Here is a 21,370-nt window from a genome sequence, read left to right on the forward strand (position 1 = left end):
AGATAAGTAATTGATGCACTCTTGGATTAAATATAGCTTACTACCCCTAGTAAGATTTACTACTGTTTTATGTTTTCTGTAGCAGGTCAAAACCTGTTTTGCTGGAGCCCCAAAGTCTTACAACTGCCTTTGTAACCTTCTCCCAACTGAGAACCTTTTCTTATAATCATTTCTTGAATTTTATTAGATTGGGCATAAAATGAATATTGTTTTTAGATCTTTTACCATATTTCACAATCAAGCTGATTTCTCAATTCTACAAGTCTGGCATTAAACAAGCTTGGGTGTGTCATGTGAAATTAAGCTACTTCGTGTTTTAGGACAGGTCGTATTTAGGTAATTTCTTGATCTCACATGTTTGGCATTAATCAGGACTGGTCAAGGCAAAATAATGTCAATCATTGTTAATCCGGAATCATGTAATCACGGTTAGGCTATAGTTATTTTGTTTTTCCAATGAGGAATTATTAGAAAACTTATTTTTGTATATCCCCAGGTCATCTTTTGTATTAAAAGGTATTTGATGATATGAAGCCAGGTTAAAACAGAAGAGAGCTGTGAAGGGGCAAATACTATCCACAGCACTGTTTCTACCAATGACTAAAAATACATATTTTCAGGTAACTTTGTTTAGTTCTCATTATGATCTAAAGAGCAGGATGAGTCAGTGAAATACTCCTCTCAATAAAATGTTTTCAATAAATTGATATTTGGGTAACAAAGTCTGAGCAGCAGAAGAACCAATCAGAAATAGAAAGGGGATTACCAATAAACTAATTTGCTACTTTATGCCTTTGACTATGCTATATTTTACAGCTAAATCAGTAGTATAAAACCACTCATACTGATGAAAATTATTAAACAACCTCAACATTAGAAATAAACAATGATAATGAATTTTAATTATTTCTCGTACTATTTATCTCTTGTATTACCCTTGGTTTTACCTTGTTTATATTTTATACAGAATCAACTGCTTTCTAACTAAATGTAAAAACCATAAAAATAACCAACTTAATTTAGGGATTACAAGTCAGCTGTCAGCAGTGAAGATATAAATATTCCAGTTCATGGCTGTACATCTGTCACACACAAAATGCTGTGCTAGAAAATATCCTCACACACTGACATTTCCCACTAAACGCGTGGGCAAATTTATTCCACCTCACTTCTCCGATGGACTTCCTGATCTGCCTTAATAACAACCCTCAGCACTGTAGTTAAAGTGCATTACAATCAAGGGTCTATGTTAAAATTCAAGCGCACCTTTAATTTATTCAAAATCTATATGAGGCAATATAATAGATTCATAATGATTAGCATATAAAATATTTACACGGACAACTAATTCATAAAAATGACAGATCTTGCTGAAAAGTATATGTGCTTATATGTGGAAGGCGGCAATATTGCACCAACTTTCATGAGTAATTCTTCATGGAACAATCATTTATTCCGGGTATGGACATCTAAGTAGTGCATTTTCCAGCTACGAATTAGCACTGCTTAGAGCAAAAATGGAGCTCCAAGACTAAGAAAGGCAGCAGGTGGACTGTTTGGTCTCTCTTCCCTAAAGAGAAAGAAAAAAAAAAAAAAACCCAGTTAGAAACAAATAACTTTCATCAACACATTTTCAAAAATCTATCAGGAATTTAATATAAATTAGTCTTTCATCTGCTGGCAAAAAATAAATAAAACACACAAAAAAAGTTCAGAAGAGGATGGGTTGCCATGACAACTGTGTACCTACACGTATTCCTGTAAGCATGCTACTGTTGCCTAAGCTTTCCGGGTACCTGTTGTCTCTGTTGTTGGCGTCTGTACTCTTCTTCGCTGGCAGCAAGAGCCTGAGCGAGAGCCAGATCCTCCTGCTCCTGAGGGCTGAGAGGAAAACAACCCGGAGTGAAAACACCACAAGGTGTGGAGGAAATAAACAACTGTGGATCCCTGATTTTAATTTAGGTGCAACATCATTTAAATTATTTATATAAACACTATTAGCCTAATGTGTTCTATAAATACAACAAAGCAAGTAATACAAAGCCAGGCCTTTTTTGGTGGCTCAAAGCAAAAACTGAAATGCTAATGATGGTTTGTCAGGTTTCTTTGTTCACCCAAATTTTCTGCTTTGTGCTTTGGGACGCTCCAAGAAACAAAATGTGCCGTTTCTGGTCCAGCATTAGTAATGTAGTACATCATTATTTAAATGCAAATCCTTACAACAGCGCAAGACTGAAATCCTAGGGGAAACACTGAAGTTCATTCATGCTGCTTACAGTCTAAATGTATGTGGAGTGCCTTAAAGAACTATTTATATCCCTTCACATATGCATTCACATTTTATCAACCTTGCCACAAATTCAGTATATTTTATTACAAGTTATTTTTCTTACAGATTAACCCAAAGTAACATAATTGTGAAATGAAAGAAAACAGTTTTTAAAACTTTTTTTTTACACCTAAAAATCTGAAAAGTGTGGCATGCATTTGTAGTTTTCCCTCAAATACCTTCAGAAGTCATATAATTAGTAAACAGAGTCCACCTGGATGTAGTTCTATCTCAGCAGAAACCCAGCTGTTCTGTAACAGCCTCTGAGGTTTGCCAGTGAACAGTAGTGAACAAACACCACTATAAAGACCAAGGAACACGCCACACATAAAGCTGTGGAGAACTTTAAACCAGGGTTAGGCTATAAAACAATCTGCACAGCTTTGAACACCTCACAGACCTAACACTGCATGTCTATCCACCTAGACACACACACGCCAGGTAAAGCGAGCATTAGTTAGAGAGGCAGCCCAGCGGCTCATCGTTACTCTGGAGGAGCTGCGCAGACACACAGCTAGGGCGGAAGAATCTGTTGACATAACATATTACCAGATTTTGCCTTTATTAAAAAGTGTCTATAAGAAAGTATTAATTGAAGGAAGGCAACTAGAAATCCCCTTTTCAGTTCGCCACAAGCCATGTAAAGGAGAAGGCATACATGAAAGATCTCATTAGACGAGACCACAAGTGCACTTTATAGCCTACGTTTAAATTCCTAATTAACACTGCAAATCACACTGAACTCACCATCACCAAGATGACACATGGTGGTGGAAGAATCATGCTGTGTGGATGTTTTTTCTTCAGGAGAGACAGGGGAGCTGGTAGGAATTAGGGCTAAAAGGAAGCTAGATGAAGCTTTAAACCCCCAAATCAACAGAAAAAACCTGTCAGAAGATGCAAAAAGCTCCAGACTGGCGTGGAGGATCACCTTCTAGTGGCAAATTCATTCAGCAAGAAGCTTTTAGCACAGGTTATTTCTAGCAATTCATGCAAGACAATCCAAATTTAAAACAACGCAGATAATCACCTCCCTCCTTACCTTAACATGTTCATCCTGTCATAGTGAAATCTTAATAACTTTCCAGAAGTTCTAGTTTTTGATAATGAGTATACAATGATCCTCCACCAAGTACCAAATACTTTTTTTTAGCACTGGCCTACATTAAGAATAAGTACAGATCCCAGCAAAACATGGGGGATGATCTTCAGCAATCTAGAAAATTAAACCCAGAAGGGGCTTTCTATGTGCCGACCATCATGCCCACTCATCTCACCAAGAGGCACATGTAAGAAACAGCAGAGTTGTTATGCTGTTGTCTTGTTGTTTTGACTTGGTCTTGTTACGTCTCATAAGAGTATATGTCCGAGAAATGTATTATGTATAATTTGTTTGACTGTGCCTAATCTGTGTTGCTTAATGAAATCGTTGTAATCAACATGTTTTCTGTTTTAAAATGAATTTATTGTTTTTGTACACCCTTTCGCATTGTCCACCCACACATGTCAAGAAAGGGACAAAATATCTCTATGAAACATGCTGTTTATAATCCATATACAATGAAAATGAATTTCTTCTACCTTAACTTTATCCATGACAAGCTGCACATATCTTGCAATTTGCTAGTACATTATCTGCTTATGGTTGATAGATAAAGAGCTGGAGCTTGACCAAGATGTGTTAGTACCACGTTATGCTCAACTTAATAAGTAGTTAAATGGAAAGGAAGTAAGGGAGTCTCAGACACACTTTGTTAAAATATTGACTCAGTAACTCACCTGAGGGTCAGCTGGGCAGTTGGCCTCGAATCAGCCAAAGACATCTCCAGTGCTCTTTGTAAAGCCTGCTCCTCTGTCTGAAAGGTAGAAGCAGAATGTTTGTGTTACTTTTTCAAAATACGAGTGGTTGCCTTAAATGAGGTGATTTCATCAGAGTTGTGTTTATACCATGCCGGCCTGAATTGATGCTGAAGGGGGTATTACATTCTGTGCTGAAACGGATGTAGGAATCCGCGGGGCAGAGCTGGGAAGCACAGGAACAGTCAGTCAGTCATTTTCTACCGCTTATTCCATAGTGGGTCGCAGGGGAGCTGGTGCCTATCTCCAGCAGTCTATGGGCAAGAGGCGGGGTACACCCTGGACAGGTTGCCAGTCCATCGCAGGGCAACACACAAACAACCACGCACACACTCATTCATACACCTAAGGTCAATTTATAGTGACCAATTAACCTAACACAGGAACACAACAAGTAAATTATGTCTGTTTTGAAAGCAGATGTATTCAATATGTTCATTCCTGAACAAATGTGGGATAACAACACTCACCCTGAGCTGTGAGCTCTGTTGTTGACAGTTACACCATTAGAAACAGGTCTAGGGTTTCCTGAAGCAGATGAACGAGAACTAGAGGCAGAAGAGGAAGAAGCAACTTGGGACCTCATTACAGCAGCATGTCTACAGAAAAGAAAAATATGATCTAAGTTACCAGTTCAATATGTGAAAATTCAGAAGAAAGGGAAGCAGTAACAGAACACTTAGCACAACGGTACCCACCCAGATTTGGAAAAAGGCTTCCCATCAGTATTACAATCGTGGTCTAGTGGGTGTCGATGTTTGAGACAGTAATTTAAATGACACTGGTCGCAGGTGACTCGTATCATTTCCTTTTGTTTACAGCCACCTTTAGAACATTTATTTGTGAATATCTGAAACAGAAAGAATAAAAAAACACTCATTATTACTGTTGTTGATTACATTGTGGTGCATGGTGAGATGAAATCTCTGTATTATCTTAACCTTTCTCTTTCTTTGTGCAGGGTCCGATTTGCAGTCCCGATCGATGTGTTCTCCGACTTTAATGTCAGGCATCTCTCCTCTTTTGATGGGAATAGGAGTATTACACAACGGGCAAACTGGAACCTGGACATCCTACAAGAAAATACACAATAGTATTAGGCTAACTAAGAATCTAACACATTCGTTTAAAGAATAAAAATCTGGTTGAATGTACAACATTTGTGGTCAAAACCACAATAATACTAATCCACATGAGCTGCTTTTATGGCTACAATTTAATGTGCAATGGGTTATTGACAGCACTAGAAGAAACATCAAGCTCAGGTGATAGTTGCTGCTAGTTCAATGAGTACAACCAACTTATTGGCTGTTATATCATGGAACGTAAGAGAGCAAAATCATCACTGTTATTGTGAAATGTTTAGTTTTCTTACAGTGAAATATTGCATATGATGAGATTCCAAACCCCAAAAATTAACCAGAAAAATATTTGAAAACACAAACATTTGGACAATACTATGTCAGTTAGCTTAGATTAACATGATGGAACATAACCTGATCAGTATATAGGTACGTTTTTTTTTATAACCCAGCTAAAAAACTAATAGCCAAAGGGTAAGTATCCCTCCAGAAACATTTCGTAGTACTTGGATTTATATGAAAGATGATTACGGTAAGTCATTTTGAAAAGGTTTTCACTAAAATGCCTAAAAGAACCCAGGCCTAACCTATATTTAACCTTAAGATAACACTATGTAAGGTTCTATCAGTTTACCTTTTTGTAGGATGATGTGCATTTGTGATTTGCATAGGTGATGTGATCCTTGCAGAAAATCTCCTGACAGGCATCACATCTCATTGGAAGAAAATCTGCATCACCAAACAGTATTGTATAAGGATCACATTTCGCAAGTCACACAAACAACAGCAAAAAAGGACAATGCTATTTCTCACCTAAACATGTACAGGTCTTCTCAGAGCAGTGGTCACCCAAACCTGGAAACTCCATTTTTGAAGTTCTTTAGGTGCAAATGCTAGGTTTTTATTCTGGGAAAAAAATTTTTTTTAAATTAAACAGATGGAAAGCCAGCAGTTGTTAGGGGTGGTCTTAATGGTAACAATGATCCTTTAAGTTAGCCATGAGTCATATGATTATTTATGAAAGACCAATGATAAGGAATATTTACAGAAATAAATAAATAAATGACTCAATACAATAATTACTGGGCCAAAAAGTAGGGGCAAGCATAAATAAGCAAAGCAAAATAATAAAAAGATTGCCATAAGAGTCTCATTATGGCAGGCATTCATAATGAGAATCAGCACATACTTCCTAGAGGCTTGACCACAGCCAATAGGGGAGAAGCTGAGGTGGTGACGCTATTCCAAAGACCGTCTGTGTCCCGCCCCCTTTGTTTAACATTACCAGGAAGTTGACATGGAAAAGACAATACATCAGTGTAAAATAAAAAAGAAAGACAAAAATAAATGGGTTCAGGGAATGCCGTATGGGTAAGAAAATACAACAGGGATATATTAAGAGGAGAAAATATGTCAGTGCTTAAGAAATAAAAAGGACAGAAAAATAATTTGAAAGCTTATTTATTCATTTTTGAGATGAAAAAGGGGTTTTAAACATATTTGGGGGGTAATAAATATGGAAGAAATAAAAAGGGATAGGAAAATTAAAACAGCAAGAAATTAACTTGTATTAAATAAACAAAGGGAAAAATATAAAGTTCAAAATGGGTTAATATATGATCTGAAAATGTGTGGTTTAAATAGAAATATATATTTATGTGATTAAAAATATAGAATACATCTCTTCTTTTTAATATTTTGTTGCATTTAATGGTCCACTAATTTTACTGCGTCATTTATTTATATCTGTATGTATTCTTATCAGCCTGACCAACAATGTTTGCTAAAATATTAGCAAGCTAGCTAAGCTAACTTCGATCGGAGTCACAGATGATTGTTTACGTAACTAACAGCTCAAGTTATGAACCACAGTTAGACAAACAGAAAACAAGAGCCAAAGAAATTGTTACAATGAGGCAACTCTGAATAAAACCTATGCACAACGTAATATGTATGACTTTCAGTAATTAGGTTTCAAAATAAATATAATATAAGTACTTACTTAATTTACCCAAGGTGAGCAATAACCCAGATTTCTGCTTACTCAAAAGAAACACCAATACCCCACAGTCTCCCACTCCCTAAATGTCCAGACCAAACATGAAGAAATCTGGACTATTTATTTATTCTCACAACTGGCTGCTTCCCTATGCTAGCAAGATGACCAGCTAACGTCAGCTTTTTGCTCAGCTTTTACTCACCAGATGCTGATTTCTTCTCGGTCTTCGTTCTTGTAAAAAGAAAACCACAGTGTTTCCCGACAGTCTAAGTAACTCTATATTTTTCCCGCGTTTGAGTCCGTAGTTTAACTACAGACCCCCGACACCCGCTGCCTTATGAAGCTCCTCGTCTGTTTAGCTGTGTCACGCACCGTCCACCAACGTCAACACGCCGCTGATGTCACAAATCTGCGTCATGGCGGAAGGCGTGGTTTCAAAGGCGGCCGTAGAAATAACAAGAAAACTCTAGAATGATCCATAGATTCTAAGTTGAAACAATTTGAGGATGTGAAAATAGTCATGCCAGTGATTAAACTGCTTATTTTTGAGCTTATTATTATTTATCTATGTATATAAAATGCATAATTCCCTGGTCTTTGAGGTTCTTAAATTTCAACTGAGTTCTTCTCTGACAAAGTGATTGTTAATGACCGGTCAGTTAACGAAATATGTCTATGCTTTTTATCCGTTAAATAATTGAACTCCCAATGAGTGTTTGAAAGTACAAAAGTTCACCAGAATGTGCATAACTAAATTTGATTAAAAAGTGTGATAGAGCCATACAATTTAAACAGTCTGACATTAATAATTTAAACCCATGTCCAATAATCTAACAAAAACGACAACGAATGGCCTTTAGACGTTTAGGGTCGGACTGTTCTCTCAGATGTGAGCATACTTTGGGTTAAAACTGATTTTAGTAATGTTTTATACGGGACAAATATTTAATTTTAAGAAAATATTGGTTTAAAATTAAACAACCTTTTGGTTGTGTGTCAGGATTAGGATTGTCTTTCAGGTTTTACCAGTTGTTGGCAGCACTACTCTTCATTAAGGCACATAAATGTATATGACAATTTAATATGACAGCAAAAATGTCTATAAGATTTGTCAGATAGAACAAGTATGAAATAATATTATTAATAATAAATATTTTTCTGAGCTGCTCTCTAATGGTCAAGTAGAGAATTGCAACAATAATAATAATCCCTCAATGGCACGAGTTCACTTTCCTTCACCTTTTTTTCTTCTTCTAATGAAAAAACACATATCATAAATTATTATTAATCCTGTCAGTCATTTTCTACCACTTTTTCCATAGTGGGTTGCAGGGAAGGTGGTTCCTTTCCAGCAGTCTATGGTCGGGAAGCAGGGTACACCCTGGACAAGTGGCAAGTCCTGTGTGTGTTCTGAAAATATACAGGTCCTTCTCAAAAAATTTGCATATTGTGATAAAGTTCATTATTTTCCATAATGTAATGATGAAAATTTAACATTTATATATTTTAGATTCATTGCACACTAACTGAAATATTTCAGGTCTTTTATTGTCTTAATACGGATGATTTTGGCATACAGCTCATGAAAACCCAAAATTCCTATCTCACAAAATTAGCATATTTCATCCGACCAATAAAAGAAAAGTGTTTTTAATACAAAAAACGTCAACCTTCAAATAATCATGTACAGTTATGCACTCAATACTTGGTCGGGAATCCTTTGGCATAAATGACTGCTTCAATGTGGCGTGGCATGGAGGCAATCAGCCTGTGGCACTGCTGAGGTCTTATGGAGGCCCAGGATGCTTCGATAGCGGCCTTTAGCTCATCCAGAGTGTTGGGTCTTGAGTCTCTCAACGTTCTCTTCACAATATCCCACAGATTCTCTATGGGGTTCAGGTCAGGAGAGTTGACAGGCCAATTGAGCACAGTGATACCATGGTCAGTAAACCATTTACCAGTGGTTTTGGCACTGTGAGCAGGTGCCAGGCCGTGCTGAAAAATGAAATCTTCATCTCCATAAAGCTTTTCAGCAGATGGAAGCATGAAGTGCTCGAAAATCTCCTGATAGCTAGCTGCATTGACCCTGCCCTTGATAAAACACAGTGGACCAACACCAGCAGCTGACACGGCACCCCAGACCATCACTGACTGTGGGTACTTGACACTGGACTTCTGGCATTTTGGCATTTCCTTCTCCCCAGTCTTCCTCCAGACTCTGGCACCTTGATTTCCGAATGACATGCAGAATTTGCTTTCATCCGAAAAAGTACAGGTCCTTCTCAAAATATTAGCATATTGTGATAAAGTTCATTATTTTCCATAATGTCATGATGAAAATTTAACATTCATATATTTTAGATTCATTGCACACTAACTGAAATATTTCAGGTCTTTTATTGTCTTAATACGGATGATTTTGGCATACAGCTCATGAAAACCCAAAATTCCTATCTCACAAAATTAGCATATTTCATCCGACCAATAAAAGGAAAGTGTTTTTAATACAAAAAACGTCAACCTTCAAATAATCATGTACAGTTATGCACTCAATACTTGGTCGGGTATCCTTTGCGGCGTGGCATGGAGGCAATCAACCTGTGGCACTGCTGAGGTCTTATGGAGGCCCAGGATGCTTCGATAGCGGCCTTTAGCTCATCCAGAGTGTTGGGTCTTGAGTCTCTCAACGTTCTCTTCACAATATCCCACAGATTCTCTATGGGGTTCAGGTCAGGAGAGTTGACAGGCCAATTGAGCACAGTGATACCATGGTCAGTAAACCATTTACCAGTGGTTTTGGCACTGTGAGCAGGTGCCAGGTCGTGCTGAAAAATGAAATCTTCATCTCCATAATGCTTTTCAGCAGATGGAAGCATGGAGTGCTCCAAAATCTCCTGATAGCTAGCTGCATTGACCCTGCCCTTGATAAAACACAGTGGACCAACACCAGCAGCTGACACGGCACCCCAGACCATCACTGACTGTGGGTACTTGACACTGGACTTCTGGCATTTTGGCATTTCCTTCTCCCCAGTCTTCTTCCAGACTCTGGCACCTTGATTTCCGAATGACATGCAGAATTTGCTTTCATCCGAAAAAAGTACTTTGGAACACTGAGCAACAGTCCAGTGCTGCTTCTCTCTAGCCCAGGTCAGGAGCTTCTGCCGCTGTTTCTGGTTCAAAAGTGGCTTGACCTGGGTAATGCGGCACCTTTAGCCCATTTCCTGCACACACCTGTGCACGGTGGCTCTGGATGTTTCTACTCCAGACTCAGTCCACTGCTTCCGCAGGTCCCCCAAGGTCTGGAATCGGCCCTTCTCCACAATCTTCCTCAGGGTCCGGTCACCTCTTCTCGTTGTGCAGCGTTTTCTGCCACACTTTTTCCTTCCCACAGACTTCCCACTGAGGTGCCTTGATACAGCACTCTGGGAACAGCCTATTCGTTCAGAAATTTATTTCTGTGTCTTACCCTCTTGCTTGAGGGTGTCAATAGTGGCCTTCTGGACAGCAGTCAGGTTGGCAGTCTTACCCATGATTGGGGTTTTGAGTGATGAACCAGGCTGGGAGTTTTAAAGGCCTCAGGAATCTTTTGCAGGTGTTTTCGAGTTAACTCGTTGATTCAGATGATTAGGTTCATAGCTTGTTTAGAGACCCTTTTAATGATATGCTAATTTTGTGAGATAGGAATTTTGGGTTTTCATGAGCTGTATGCCAAAATCATCCGTATTAAGACAATAAAAGACCTGAAATATTTCAGTTAGTGTGCAATGAATCTAAAATATATGAATGTTAAATTTTCATCATGACATTATGGAAAATAATGAACTTTATCACAATATGCTAATATTTTGAGAAGGACCTGTACTTTGGACCACTGAGCAACAGTCCAGTGCTGCTTCTCTGTAGCCCAGGTAAGGCGCTTCTGCCGCTGTTTCTGGTTCCAAAGTGGCTTGACCTGGGGAATGCGGCACCTGTAGCCCATTTCCTGCACACGCCTGTGCACGGTGGCTCTGGATGTTTCTACTCCAGACTCAGTCCACTGCTTCCGCAGGTCCCCCAAGGTCTGGAATCGGCCCTTCTCCACAATCTTCCTCAGGGTCCGGTCACCTCTTCTCGTTGTGCAGCGTTTTCTGCCACACTTTTTCCTTCCCACAGACTTCCCACTGAGGTGCCTTGATACAGCACTCTGGGAACAGCCTATTCGTTCAGAAATTTATTTCTTTGTCTTACCCTCTTGCTTGAAGGTGTCAATAGTAGCCTTCTGGACAGCAGTCAGGTCGGCAGTCTTACCCATGATTGGGGTTTTGAGTGATGAACCAGGCTGGGAGTTTTAAAGGCCTCAGGAATCTTTTGCAGGTGTTTAGAGTTAACTCGTTGATTCAGATGATTAGGTTCATAGCTCGTTTAGAGACCCTTTTAATGATATGAAATTTTCATCATGACATTATGGAAAATAATGAACTTTATCACAATATGCAAATTTTTTGAGAAGGACCTGTAGTTTTACATCCAGCACAGACACAGCAAAGGGCAATTTAGAGAAACCAACAGTAATGTTTTTGGACTGCATGAGGAAACCAGAGTACCCAGAGAGAACCCACACCTGCACAGGGAGAACATACAAACTCCATGCAGAAAGACCCTTGGCTGGGAGTTGAACCCAGGACCTTCTAGCTACAAGGCAAAAGTGCTAACCATTGCACCACCATAGTAGTCCTTTCATGTCCATTAATGCCTTGTGTCTAACCTGTTGCCAACATTGGTAGCTTCACTTAAACAGCTGAAAAGTCTTTAACATGTAGGGCTTTCAAATGATTAGTCTTTAATAAATGTATGTTTTCATTTGATTTATGTAACACATTCTCTTAGGATCTAAAATCACAATGAATCTAGCATCCCTCAAGAAAACAACAATTACTATTTGAATCTCTTTTCTATTAAAATGCAGAGTAGGCTACCCTTATTTTAACTAATGATACAATCAACACCACTCTGCTTGTCATGACAATGTTTTCCAACTGCTTTTCCTGTCATTTATGTAATTGCATGCAGCAAGGCACTTGTACCCTAATCAGTTTTTCCTCACAGCTCAGTCTGTTTGCTGTTTCTCTTCACCCAAAGGAACATTTAAAATGTGCATTGTCTTACCTGTTATACAACACTCTCATTTAACGCCTACTTGCTTGCTTTCTTTTTCGCAGATTTTTCCACTTCTATAACTTTCGCTTTCTTGACAAATAATATTTGTACTGTTCTAATGGAAAGAAAACTGTCCGGTCAGCAAAAGTCCATTACCAGAAATTGAGTGATGAGTTGGGATTGTTCCAAATAATCAGTATTTTGCTCTGTTGCACATTCATAGTTTTAAACTGGATCTCCATTATAATACATTACATGCATTAACAATCTGAACAAAAGTTATTTTCTTATTCAGCAACTATTTCTGCAATATCTTTTGACAACTTCTAAAACATCTCTTTTTACTCATTTTAAGGCTTTGCCTCTCATGCAGGTCTAGTTGCTTAATTGCTCACCTGATTTTGTCAAATAGACAGAATTGGAGGCAGATAATCAGTCATTCAAGTGTCACTTCAGAGAGGTCTGACATTAATGGGTTGTCAAAACATGGTAGTATCTAACATGACTGCAGCTAGTTCAGACAAAGCTTACGAATGTGGCTCATAACTTCTAATTTTCAAGATAATACAGAAAGAGCAGCAGTCATGGTAAAAAGAAAGTAAACCCTTTATCAATTCTAGGGATACAAATGATGAACGATGTAATATTTACCAGGCTCTAAAACCTAAAATTGTCTGGTTGAAGTCTAAATAACATAAATGTACAGTTTACATATTATATTTATATATTATTCCACACTGATTGTATAAATTCAATGTTTTGAAAATATTTTAAAATACTGGAGGCCTTGCTGATGGCCTTAAAAGAAGTTAAAGGGAAATCTAGTGATGCAACACCACATAAGGCAGTCTTTCACTTCATGTTTCTTTGAAAAACCTCCAGCATAACCAGTCTCAATGTGAGCAGCCATCTGCCACGACCGACTGGGGGTTTGAGAGAACAGAGCAGAGAGACAAAAAGAACACAGAAGCACTGATCCAATAGTACTTTCTATGGGTAAGAAAAGTAAAATGTTAATGGATGTAGCTCCTTTAGTGGCTTCTTCTAGGAAAGAAAGGCAGATAAACTCTGATTCAGTTTTCAAGTTTAGAGAATGAAAGAGAGCACATACAGTTAGTCACAGTAAAAGCTCAGCTAGTAGCTATGTCTAGGAGAGAGACAGGGTTAAACACTGAAAGACAGGGCCAATGGACCCTTTTCACTGACGTCACTGAAGTCCCCGCCTCACTCCCATTCTGCCATCTTGGGTGGCTCAGTGTCGCTTCACGCTCTTCACAACATTGCAACATTGCATACTTTTTCGCACATGGATAAGTATCTAGGGTTGTTACGGCCTCTTGATAAGGCCATGTACCTTAAGAAAACTGCAGTCATAAACAAGGTAGATGCACATGTACTGCCTGTTGATTTGTTTAGCGGAAATATGGACGATTGGCCGCACATATCACACGACATGACAAGTAGGTATGAAACTATTTAAAAAAAAAACAATGGTAAGTTTATACCAATATTGACTTTTATTGGATTATTAAATAATAGGTATAGATAAAACATTAAGAGCATTACAGTAAAGGTAAATTGCAACCTACATCTAGCTTATCAAGGCGTGAGAGCGCCGTTTACTGAAGCTGGTCACAGCTGCCACCCACCTCAGAATGAACTGATCAGCTCACGGTCTTGGCAGACTACTGTCCAGAATATTATTACAATAAATGTTGTTACTAAGTTTAATGTATGGATCTGGGCTCGCAGCAATCGCTTCAGGGTGTCCGATCAGAACACTATGTTATTCAGATGATTGTAGAACAAAATAGGCAGAGTCCATGAATGACCTATGTTGCTCTTTATAATGAAATCAAGAATTTCCAAAGCATGATCACAAGGGGTTGTGTGAGTGTGTGCGTGTGGTTTGGTTAATGAATGCACACACTGTCAGTCATTCAGCTGCAGTTTTCTCTCTGAGCTGCGCTGCTGACACGCACACATGTGGTGCATTCAGGGGCGCGTGGGAAATTCCATTCACAGCTCTACCCTTTTGTACAAATGTAGATGAACATTATTTATTTACCTGTCCCAAAATGTGCACTGCACACACGTGCGTCAGTGAGATTCAAGCTGTCCAAATCTGCCCTGGATGTCTGATTCAGCCACAGTAGTCAACGTTGAGTACTCATTGTTTTTGTTTTCTCGCACTCATTTTCTATCACGGCTGGCAGACGATAGAACAATCAAGCAAATTTTCACTATAGTTATGGTAGAATGGTCCGAGGTTTTGCTTCACTGATCAGGCTAAAACGGTGAAAACAAGCTGCAGCTGCCACCCAAGATGGCAATCGTGAGGTGCGGTCACGTGACTGCAATGTCATGTGAAAACCTCCCATTGTATCATCGGTAGAAGGTGATCTTTAAGTTGGCAGCACAAGCTTGGATGATGCCCCCCCTCCAGGAAGGTGTCACAACTAGACAGAGTCAGGCCAGGTGTAGCTTCTAGGAAGAGAAAAAACAGAGAGAGAACATAAAGTTAAACGCTAAAACAACAGCAAATAATGCAAAATTGAAGAGTAGTATGAGAATGTAGCAGAGAGAGTGAAAGTGGTCATTATGTCCTCCAACAGCCTACGACTGCAGCAGTATAACTACAGAGATAGCTCAGGATAACCTAAGCCACTCTAACTATAAGCTTTATGAAAGAAGGAAAGTTTTAATCCTAGCCTTAAAAGTAGACAGGGTGTCTGCCTCATGGACTAAAACTGGGAGCTGGTTCCACAGGAGAGGAGTCTGATAACTAAAGGATCTGCCTCTCATTCTACTTCTAGAGACTCTAGGAACCACCAGTAAACCTGCAGTCTGAGGATGAAGTGCTCTGTTAGGAACATATGGAACAATCAGATCTCTGATGTATGATAGAGCTAAATCATTAAGGGCTTTATATGTGAGGAGGATAATTTTTAATTCTATTCTGGATTTAACAGGGAGCCAATTTAGGGAAGCTAAAATAGGGGAAATATGATCTCTCTTTTTAATTTTCATCAGAACTCTTGCTGCAGCATTTTGAATCAGCTGAAGGCTTTTAACTGCATTCTGTGGACATCCTGATAGTAAAGAGTTGCAATAGTCCAGCCTTGAAGTGACAAATGCTAGTTTTACAGCATCACTCCTTGACAGGATATTTCTAATTTTGGCAATGTTCCAGAGGTGAATCAAGGAAATCCTAGAAAGTTGTTTAATACAGGATTTAAATGACATGTCTTGTTTTTTTTTTTTGTTTTTTACCAAAGGTGAATTTAATGCCATCCAGATTCGGTGATTGACTAAGAAATTTCTTTTTCAAAGACTCCGGTTGAAATACGATAACTTCTGTCGTGTCTGATATCTTGTCTGATGATTTACATGAACAAACTGTATTCTGTCAGACAAATAAGTTTTAAACCAGCCTAGTGCTGTTCCCTAGGTCACAGCATATTCCAACCTTTCTAAGAGAATATTATGATCGACTGTATCAAATGCAGCACTGAGATCTAACAGAACCAGAACAGACACAAGTCCATTATCTGAGGCCAGGAGAATATCATTAGTGACTTTCAGCAGAGCTGTTTCAGTGCTATGATGAGCTCTGAAACCTGACTGAAACTCTTCAAACAAATCATTGCTGTGTAAATGCTAACACACTTGATTAGCAGCTATTTTCTCACAAATTAAGAAATTAAGAACTAGTATAACTCTTCAGAGCCTGCTAAGCCTGCTATAATTTGTCTTTGAATGAGTTAGCAAAGTTTAGATTCAGAGAAATGTCATATTTCTGCTTTACAACTATTTAGGTCAAATGGACTCTCAAGTTTCCGTTCAAATTCTTACAGCCATGCAAATAATGATCATTATTATTTTCAACAACAAATTATTTTCCTGTGTTCTCTGAAATGTCACCTTCGTTTGAAGATTCACAGATCAAAGCTCTATACGTTCAATAAGCAATAAGTAACTTAATGCTGACATATTTTGTTTTTATGAAGAGACTGCAGCACATGGGCTGCAAGATGGAGCAGCGGTTAGTGAACAGTGGAGTAGTGGTTAAGACTGTTGCATTGCAGCACGAAAGTCCCTGATTGACTAACAGCCTGGGCTCTTTCTGCATGGGGTTTGCATGTTCTCCCCATGGAGAACCCCAATGGACTGGCAACCTGTCCAGGATACCCCCCTGCAAGACACTGCACATGTAAGCTGTTGTGGACAATGGATAACTGCAGCACACCAGTTGTAATTTTTACTTTTCACTAGTTCTTAACTATTCTAAGATTACATCTATACACAATGTCATATGTAATGCAGAAATCCCTGGTCTTTGAGGTTCTTGAATTTCAACCAAGTAGTTCTCTGGCAAAGTGATTGTTAATGACCCATCTGCTAAAGAAATATTTAAATGCTTTCTATCCATTAAATAATTGAACCCCCAATGAGTATTTGAAAGTACAAAAGTTCACTAAAATGTGCATAACTCGCTTTTATTAAAAAGTATGATGGAGCCATATGATTTCAATCTTACAGTCTGACATTAATAATTTAAACCCAGCTCCAATAATCTAATAAAAATTTACAAAGAATGGTCTTTTGATGCTCAGTGGGTTAAAGCTGATTTCAGTACATTTTAAATGGGCCACAGATTAACTTTTAAGAAAATGCTGGCTTAAAATTATTTATCAAACAACCTGTCGGTTGTGCGCCAGGATTAGGAGTGTCTTTCCAGGTTTTACCAGTTGGTGGTAGCGGTGGTCTTCATAAAAGTACAGCTTTGGGAGCTAAAAGAGGATGTCAACATGATTATGACTACTGAAAATATTACGTGTGTATATGGTCATGGCAGAATAATATCTAATGTGTTCCTTCTTTTGCTTTTAATACAAAGCCCAGAAAGAGCAGAAAAGTCTTAACAAGTCACCAACACTTCATATTTAGCAGATTGCCTGTAAGACCAGCCTTACACAAAACCCACTATAAACTTTCCTTTACTTGTCTTACTTGTCTCTTTGCAATACTCCAACTTTCACAATATTCTTGTTTGCTTGCTTTATCTTCCTGACTTTCCCTTTTTTCTTTTCAAACTTTTTTAACCTTTCTCTAATAAAAAAAAAACAATTTGCTCATCTCTTTCTTAGAACAGGTAAAACAAATTACTGTGTCTTATATGTTGCAATAAATTCTTTACAATGACAACCACTCTAAGCCATGAGTTCTCCTTGTGAGAACCGGTTGAAATTCTGCCTTGTAGTCTGTGGCTTTCTTTAAACTGGCTTATATGGGCAGTTGCCCAGTTCAGCATTAGAAATGAGAGAGGTGCACAAGCAGCATTTAAAAAAATCCATCTTTCATGTCAGGTGTATATGGAACAGTTTTTTATTGCTTGTATGCATGTGCAGTTGATCTGGAGTTAGCGCAACCTGCAATCTGCCGAAAAAAGGAGTCCAGGGGGCATCCGGTATAGATGCCCGAGCCACCTCAACTGGCTCCTTTCGATGTGGAGGAGCAGCGGCTCTACTCCGAGCCCATCCCGGATGGCCGAGCTCCTCAACCTATCTCTACAGAGGAAGCTCATTTCAGCGGCTTGTATCTGAGATCTTGTTCTTTCAGTCATGACCCAAAGTTCATGGCCATAGGTGAGGGTAGGAACGTAGACACACCAGCAAATCGAGAGATTCGCTTTTCGGCTCAGCTCTCTCTTCACCACAACGGACCGGCACAGTGCCCCCATTACTGCGGCAGCCGCACCGATCCATCTGTCGATCTCCCGCTCCATTCTTCCCTCACTTGTGAACAAGACCCCGAGATACTTAAACTCCTCCACTTGAGGCAGGAACTCTCCTCCAACCTGAAGAGGACAAGCCACCCTTTTCTGGTTGAGAACCATGGCCTCGGACTTGGAGGAGCTGATCTTCATCCCAGCCACTTCACACGTGGCTGCGAACCGCCCCAGTGCGTGCTGTAGGTCTTGGCTAGAGGGGGCCAGCAGGACCACGTCATCTGCAAAAAGAAGAGACAAAATCCACTGGTCCCCAAAGCAGACCCCCTCCGGCCCTTGGCTGCGCCTAGAAATCCTGTCCATAAAAGTTATGAACAGGACCGGTGACAAAGGGCAGCCCTGCCGGAGTCCAACATGCACCGGGAACAGGTCCAACTTAGTGCCGGCAATGCTGACTGAACATACTGTTGTTGTTGTATGACAGTCTCATGAAGACGATGCTCAGGGTTCTCCATAATCTTCTTCAGGAGATTGTTTAGGCCTCCACCCGAGTCTTCTGGAGTTTCTGACAAAGCAGTCAGATTGAATTGTGTTAAATGCACTGAAGAAGTCAAAGAACATGATCCTCACAATGCTGCTGGCTTTGTCCAGATGACGGTGGGTTTGTTGAAGAAGGTGTATGATGGCATCTTCAACTCCAGCTCCACAGCAATAAGCAAACTGCAGGGGGTACTGATAGTTTATTGTTTGCTTACTTGGGTGGACCAACAGGAGTCTCTCTAGGACCTTCATGATGTGGGATGTAAGGGCAACAGGTCTATAGTCATTGAGGACTGATGGGTTTTTTTTGGTACCGGAACAAGACTTCCACAACACTAGAACTATCTTTTTGGTCAGGCTAAGATTGAAGAAGTGCTTTTATTATTATTTATTGCTTGCCATCAGAGTTATTTGTGTTGTTTTCTGAGATTTTCTGAAAACTGCTACGGAAGTTCAGGTATTTATACCCTTTATATTACACATTAAACAAACTGTTTCTTAACTTAAACAAAATCTGTAGATCATTTATGAAAGCTTCAGATATGGATACATAGCCTGACTCCTATTGAGCCTGACTCCAACACTTAAAACATTTTTTAGTTGTACCTGATGTATGTACGGATGTAGCTTTATCCTGAAGATTTAGTTGGTTTGGCATTATTAGCTACAGTTTGTTTTTTGAGCCTTTTTTCCCATTCGCACATCATACAATTTAAGTGAACTCTTTAAGAAGCAATTGACTGCAGATCTGTTGAGTAAAGATCATGGCAAAACAGAAAATATTAAGAGTCCCATAAAAATACTGACACTGCAGTTTTTGTTTTCTTTTACTGTTATGGATAAACCACAACAAAATATAATGAAAGTTGTTTACAGTTTGTAGAGGGTAATATTAAAATCTCTGCTCATTTGTAAAGTTGGACAGAAGACAAATGGAAAAACCTTGGTTTGTACATACCTCAGTTACACTTCTCAAGCATACCTTTATGACCATCTGCTAATAGTGTTTTTCTCCTGCTTTTTGCTCTGTCCTATGGAGCAGTGAAATCCACCCGACCTCTGAAAGTGTGCTATGATATCTGGCGCCAATATGTTTGTCACACATCCTTTAAGTTCTTTAAGTTGTGAGGCTAAGCTTCCATGGATCAGACACTTTTCTTCAGCACATTCTCAAGTGGATTTAGATTTGGGAAAACTGTAAGAAAAAGCTCCTCAAAATGATTCATAAATCACTTTTGCTTTGAGGCAGGACACAGAATACCACTGAATGAGGCCACAGCAATGAGAGAATGTTGCTTCTAAATGGTATTCAGGGTTTTCAACAAAGTTCAGGTAACCCGCTGTGAAAAAACATTTACTGTTTTACAGATGTCTTTGTTTTTGCTTTTTTGTCACACTTAAATTTTTCTGAACCTTCAACTTAATAACTGTCCCACCCTTTGGTGCAATATCTACCATTAAATGTTTGTGATAACTGGGAATGAGTCTTTCATATCACTGTAGAGAAATTCTCTTTTCAGAATTGTTTTAATTTAGCCTTAATGGAGGGTTTTAGGACAGCCTGTTTAAGGTAATACCACAGCATCTCAATTGGTTTTAAGTCTGAACTTAAAACCAACTTTTTGAGCCATTCAGCAGTAGATCTGCTGGTGTGCTTCAAATAATTTTCCTACAACAGAACCCAAGTGTGTTTCAGCTAAAGGTCAAGAACTGATAGTTGGATATCCTCCTTCAGGATTATCTGGTAGAAAACAGAATTCATGGTTTCACCAGTTACAGCAAGCTGTTCAGATTCTGAAGAACCAAAACAGCCATGGACTATCACTTCTACCACCATGTTTGACTGTGATGTGTGAATTATTTTTTTCTGGAATTTTGTGTTATCGTTTCTCCAAATGTAACAGAATAAACACCTTCCAAAAAGGTCCACTTTTATCTAATCAAGTCTTGGGGATAACCAGGATGTATTTTTGGCACATTTGAAACAGGCCTTTCTTTTTTGTCAACAGTGGTTTTGGACTTAGATTTTCTCTCCCTTGGATGCCATTTACCCAGTGTCTTTCTTACTGTTAAATCATGAACACCGACCTTGATTGAGGTATGTGAGGCTGCAGCAAATTAAATGTTCTTGGCTCTTTGCTACTTCCTGGATGAGTTGTTGATGTGCTGTTAGAGTAATTTTGAACATTCCACTCCTGGGAAGTTTCCCCACTTCTCCGTGTTTTCTACATTTGTGTAAAATAGCTCACACTAGGGTTTGCTGAAGTCTCAAAGGCTTAAAACCTTCACAATTGATAGATGTCAAGGATTTTGTTTCTCATCTGTTCTCTAATTTCTTTAGATCAGGTCATGATCTATTGCTTTTTGAGATCTTTTAGCCTACTTCATATTGTCAGACAGGTTCTATTTAAGGGATTTATTGAGTGTACAAGACTGGTAGTAAGTGGGGCTAGTAAAATTAAACTCCCAATAGAGCTTCCCAAAAGAAATGGTAATTCACAGAGAATTGATGAGTTCGATGGGGGTAATTACTTTTTGGCACAAGCCTAAGTTGGTTTGGGTACCTTTTCTACCTTAATAAAATAAATTCACATTTTAAAACCACTTTCTGTATTTATTCAGGTTATAGTTTTTTTTTACTATCAAAATGTGTTTGATGATCTCAAACATGCAAATATGACAGAAAAAAGTAA

At 38.9% G+C, this 21,370-nt stretch overlaps 1 protein-coding gene across 3 annotated transcripts; it reads right to left on the reverse strand.

Annotated features, from left to right (window-relative positions):
- Window positions 1-1,125: 1,125 nt before the first annotated feature.
- Window positions 1,126-7,632, reverse strand: LOC124863944 (AN1-type zinc finger protein 2A-like). Of its 3 annotated transcripts, none has more exons than XM_047358523.1 (10): window positions 7,271-7,632; window positions 6,082-6,174; window positions 5,903-5,997; window positions 5,128-5,259; window positions 4,885-5,036; window positions 4,657-4,734; window positions 4,277-4,352; window positions 4,109-4,185; window positions 1,797-1,881; window positions 1,126-1,570 (listed from the first exon to the last, which is right to left on the reverse strand). In XM_047358523.1, exons 2-10 carry the CDS (start codon window positions 6,134-6,136, stop codon window positions 1,532-1,534), a joined length of 789 nt encoding a protein of 262 aa, XP_047214479.1. In that variant the 5' UTR covers window positions 6,137-6,174; window positions 7,271-7,632; the 3' UTR covers window positions 1,126-1,531. The 3 variants fall into 3 exon arrangements, with proteins under 3 accessions (XP_047214479.1, XP_047214477.1, XP_047214478.1); XM_047358521.1 differs by having other exon boundaries at window positions 4,657-4,785; window positions 7,271-7,631; XM_047358522.1 differs by lacking the exon at window positions 7,271-7,632 and adding an exon at window positions 6,458-6,537 and having other exon boundaries at window positions 4,657-4,785.
- Window positions 7,633-21,370: the final 13,738 nt, after the last annotated feature.

This window comes from Girardinichthys multiradiatus, chromosome Y (assembly GCF_021462225.1).
Source record: "Girardinichthys multiradiatus isolate DD_20200921_A chromosome Y, DD_fGirMul_XY1, whole genome shotgun sequence".
Taxonomy (NCBI): Eukaryota; Metazoa; Chordata; class Actinopteri; order Cyprinodontiformes; family Goodeidae; genus Girardinichthys; species Girardinichthys multiradiatus.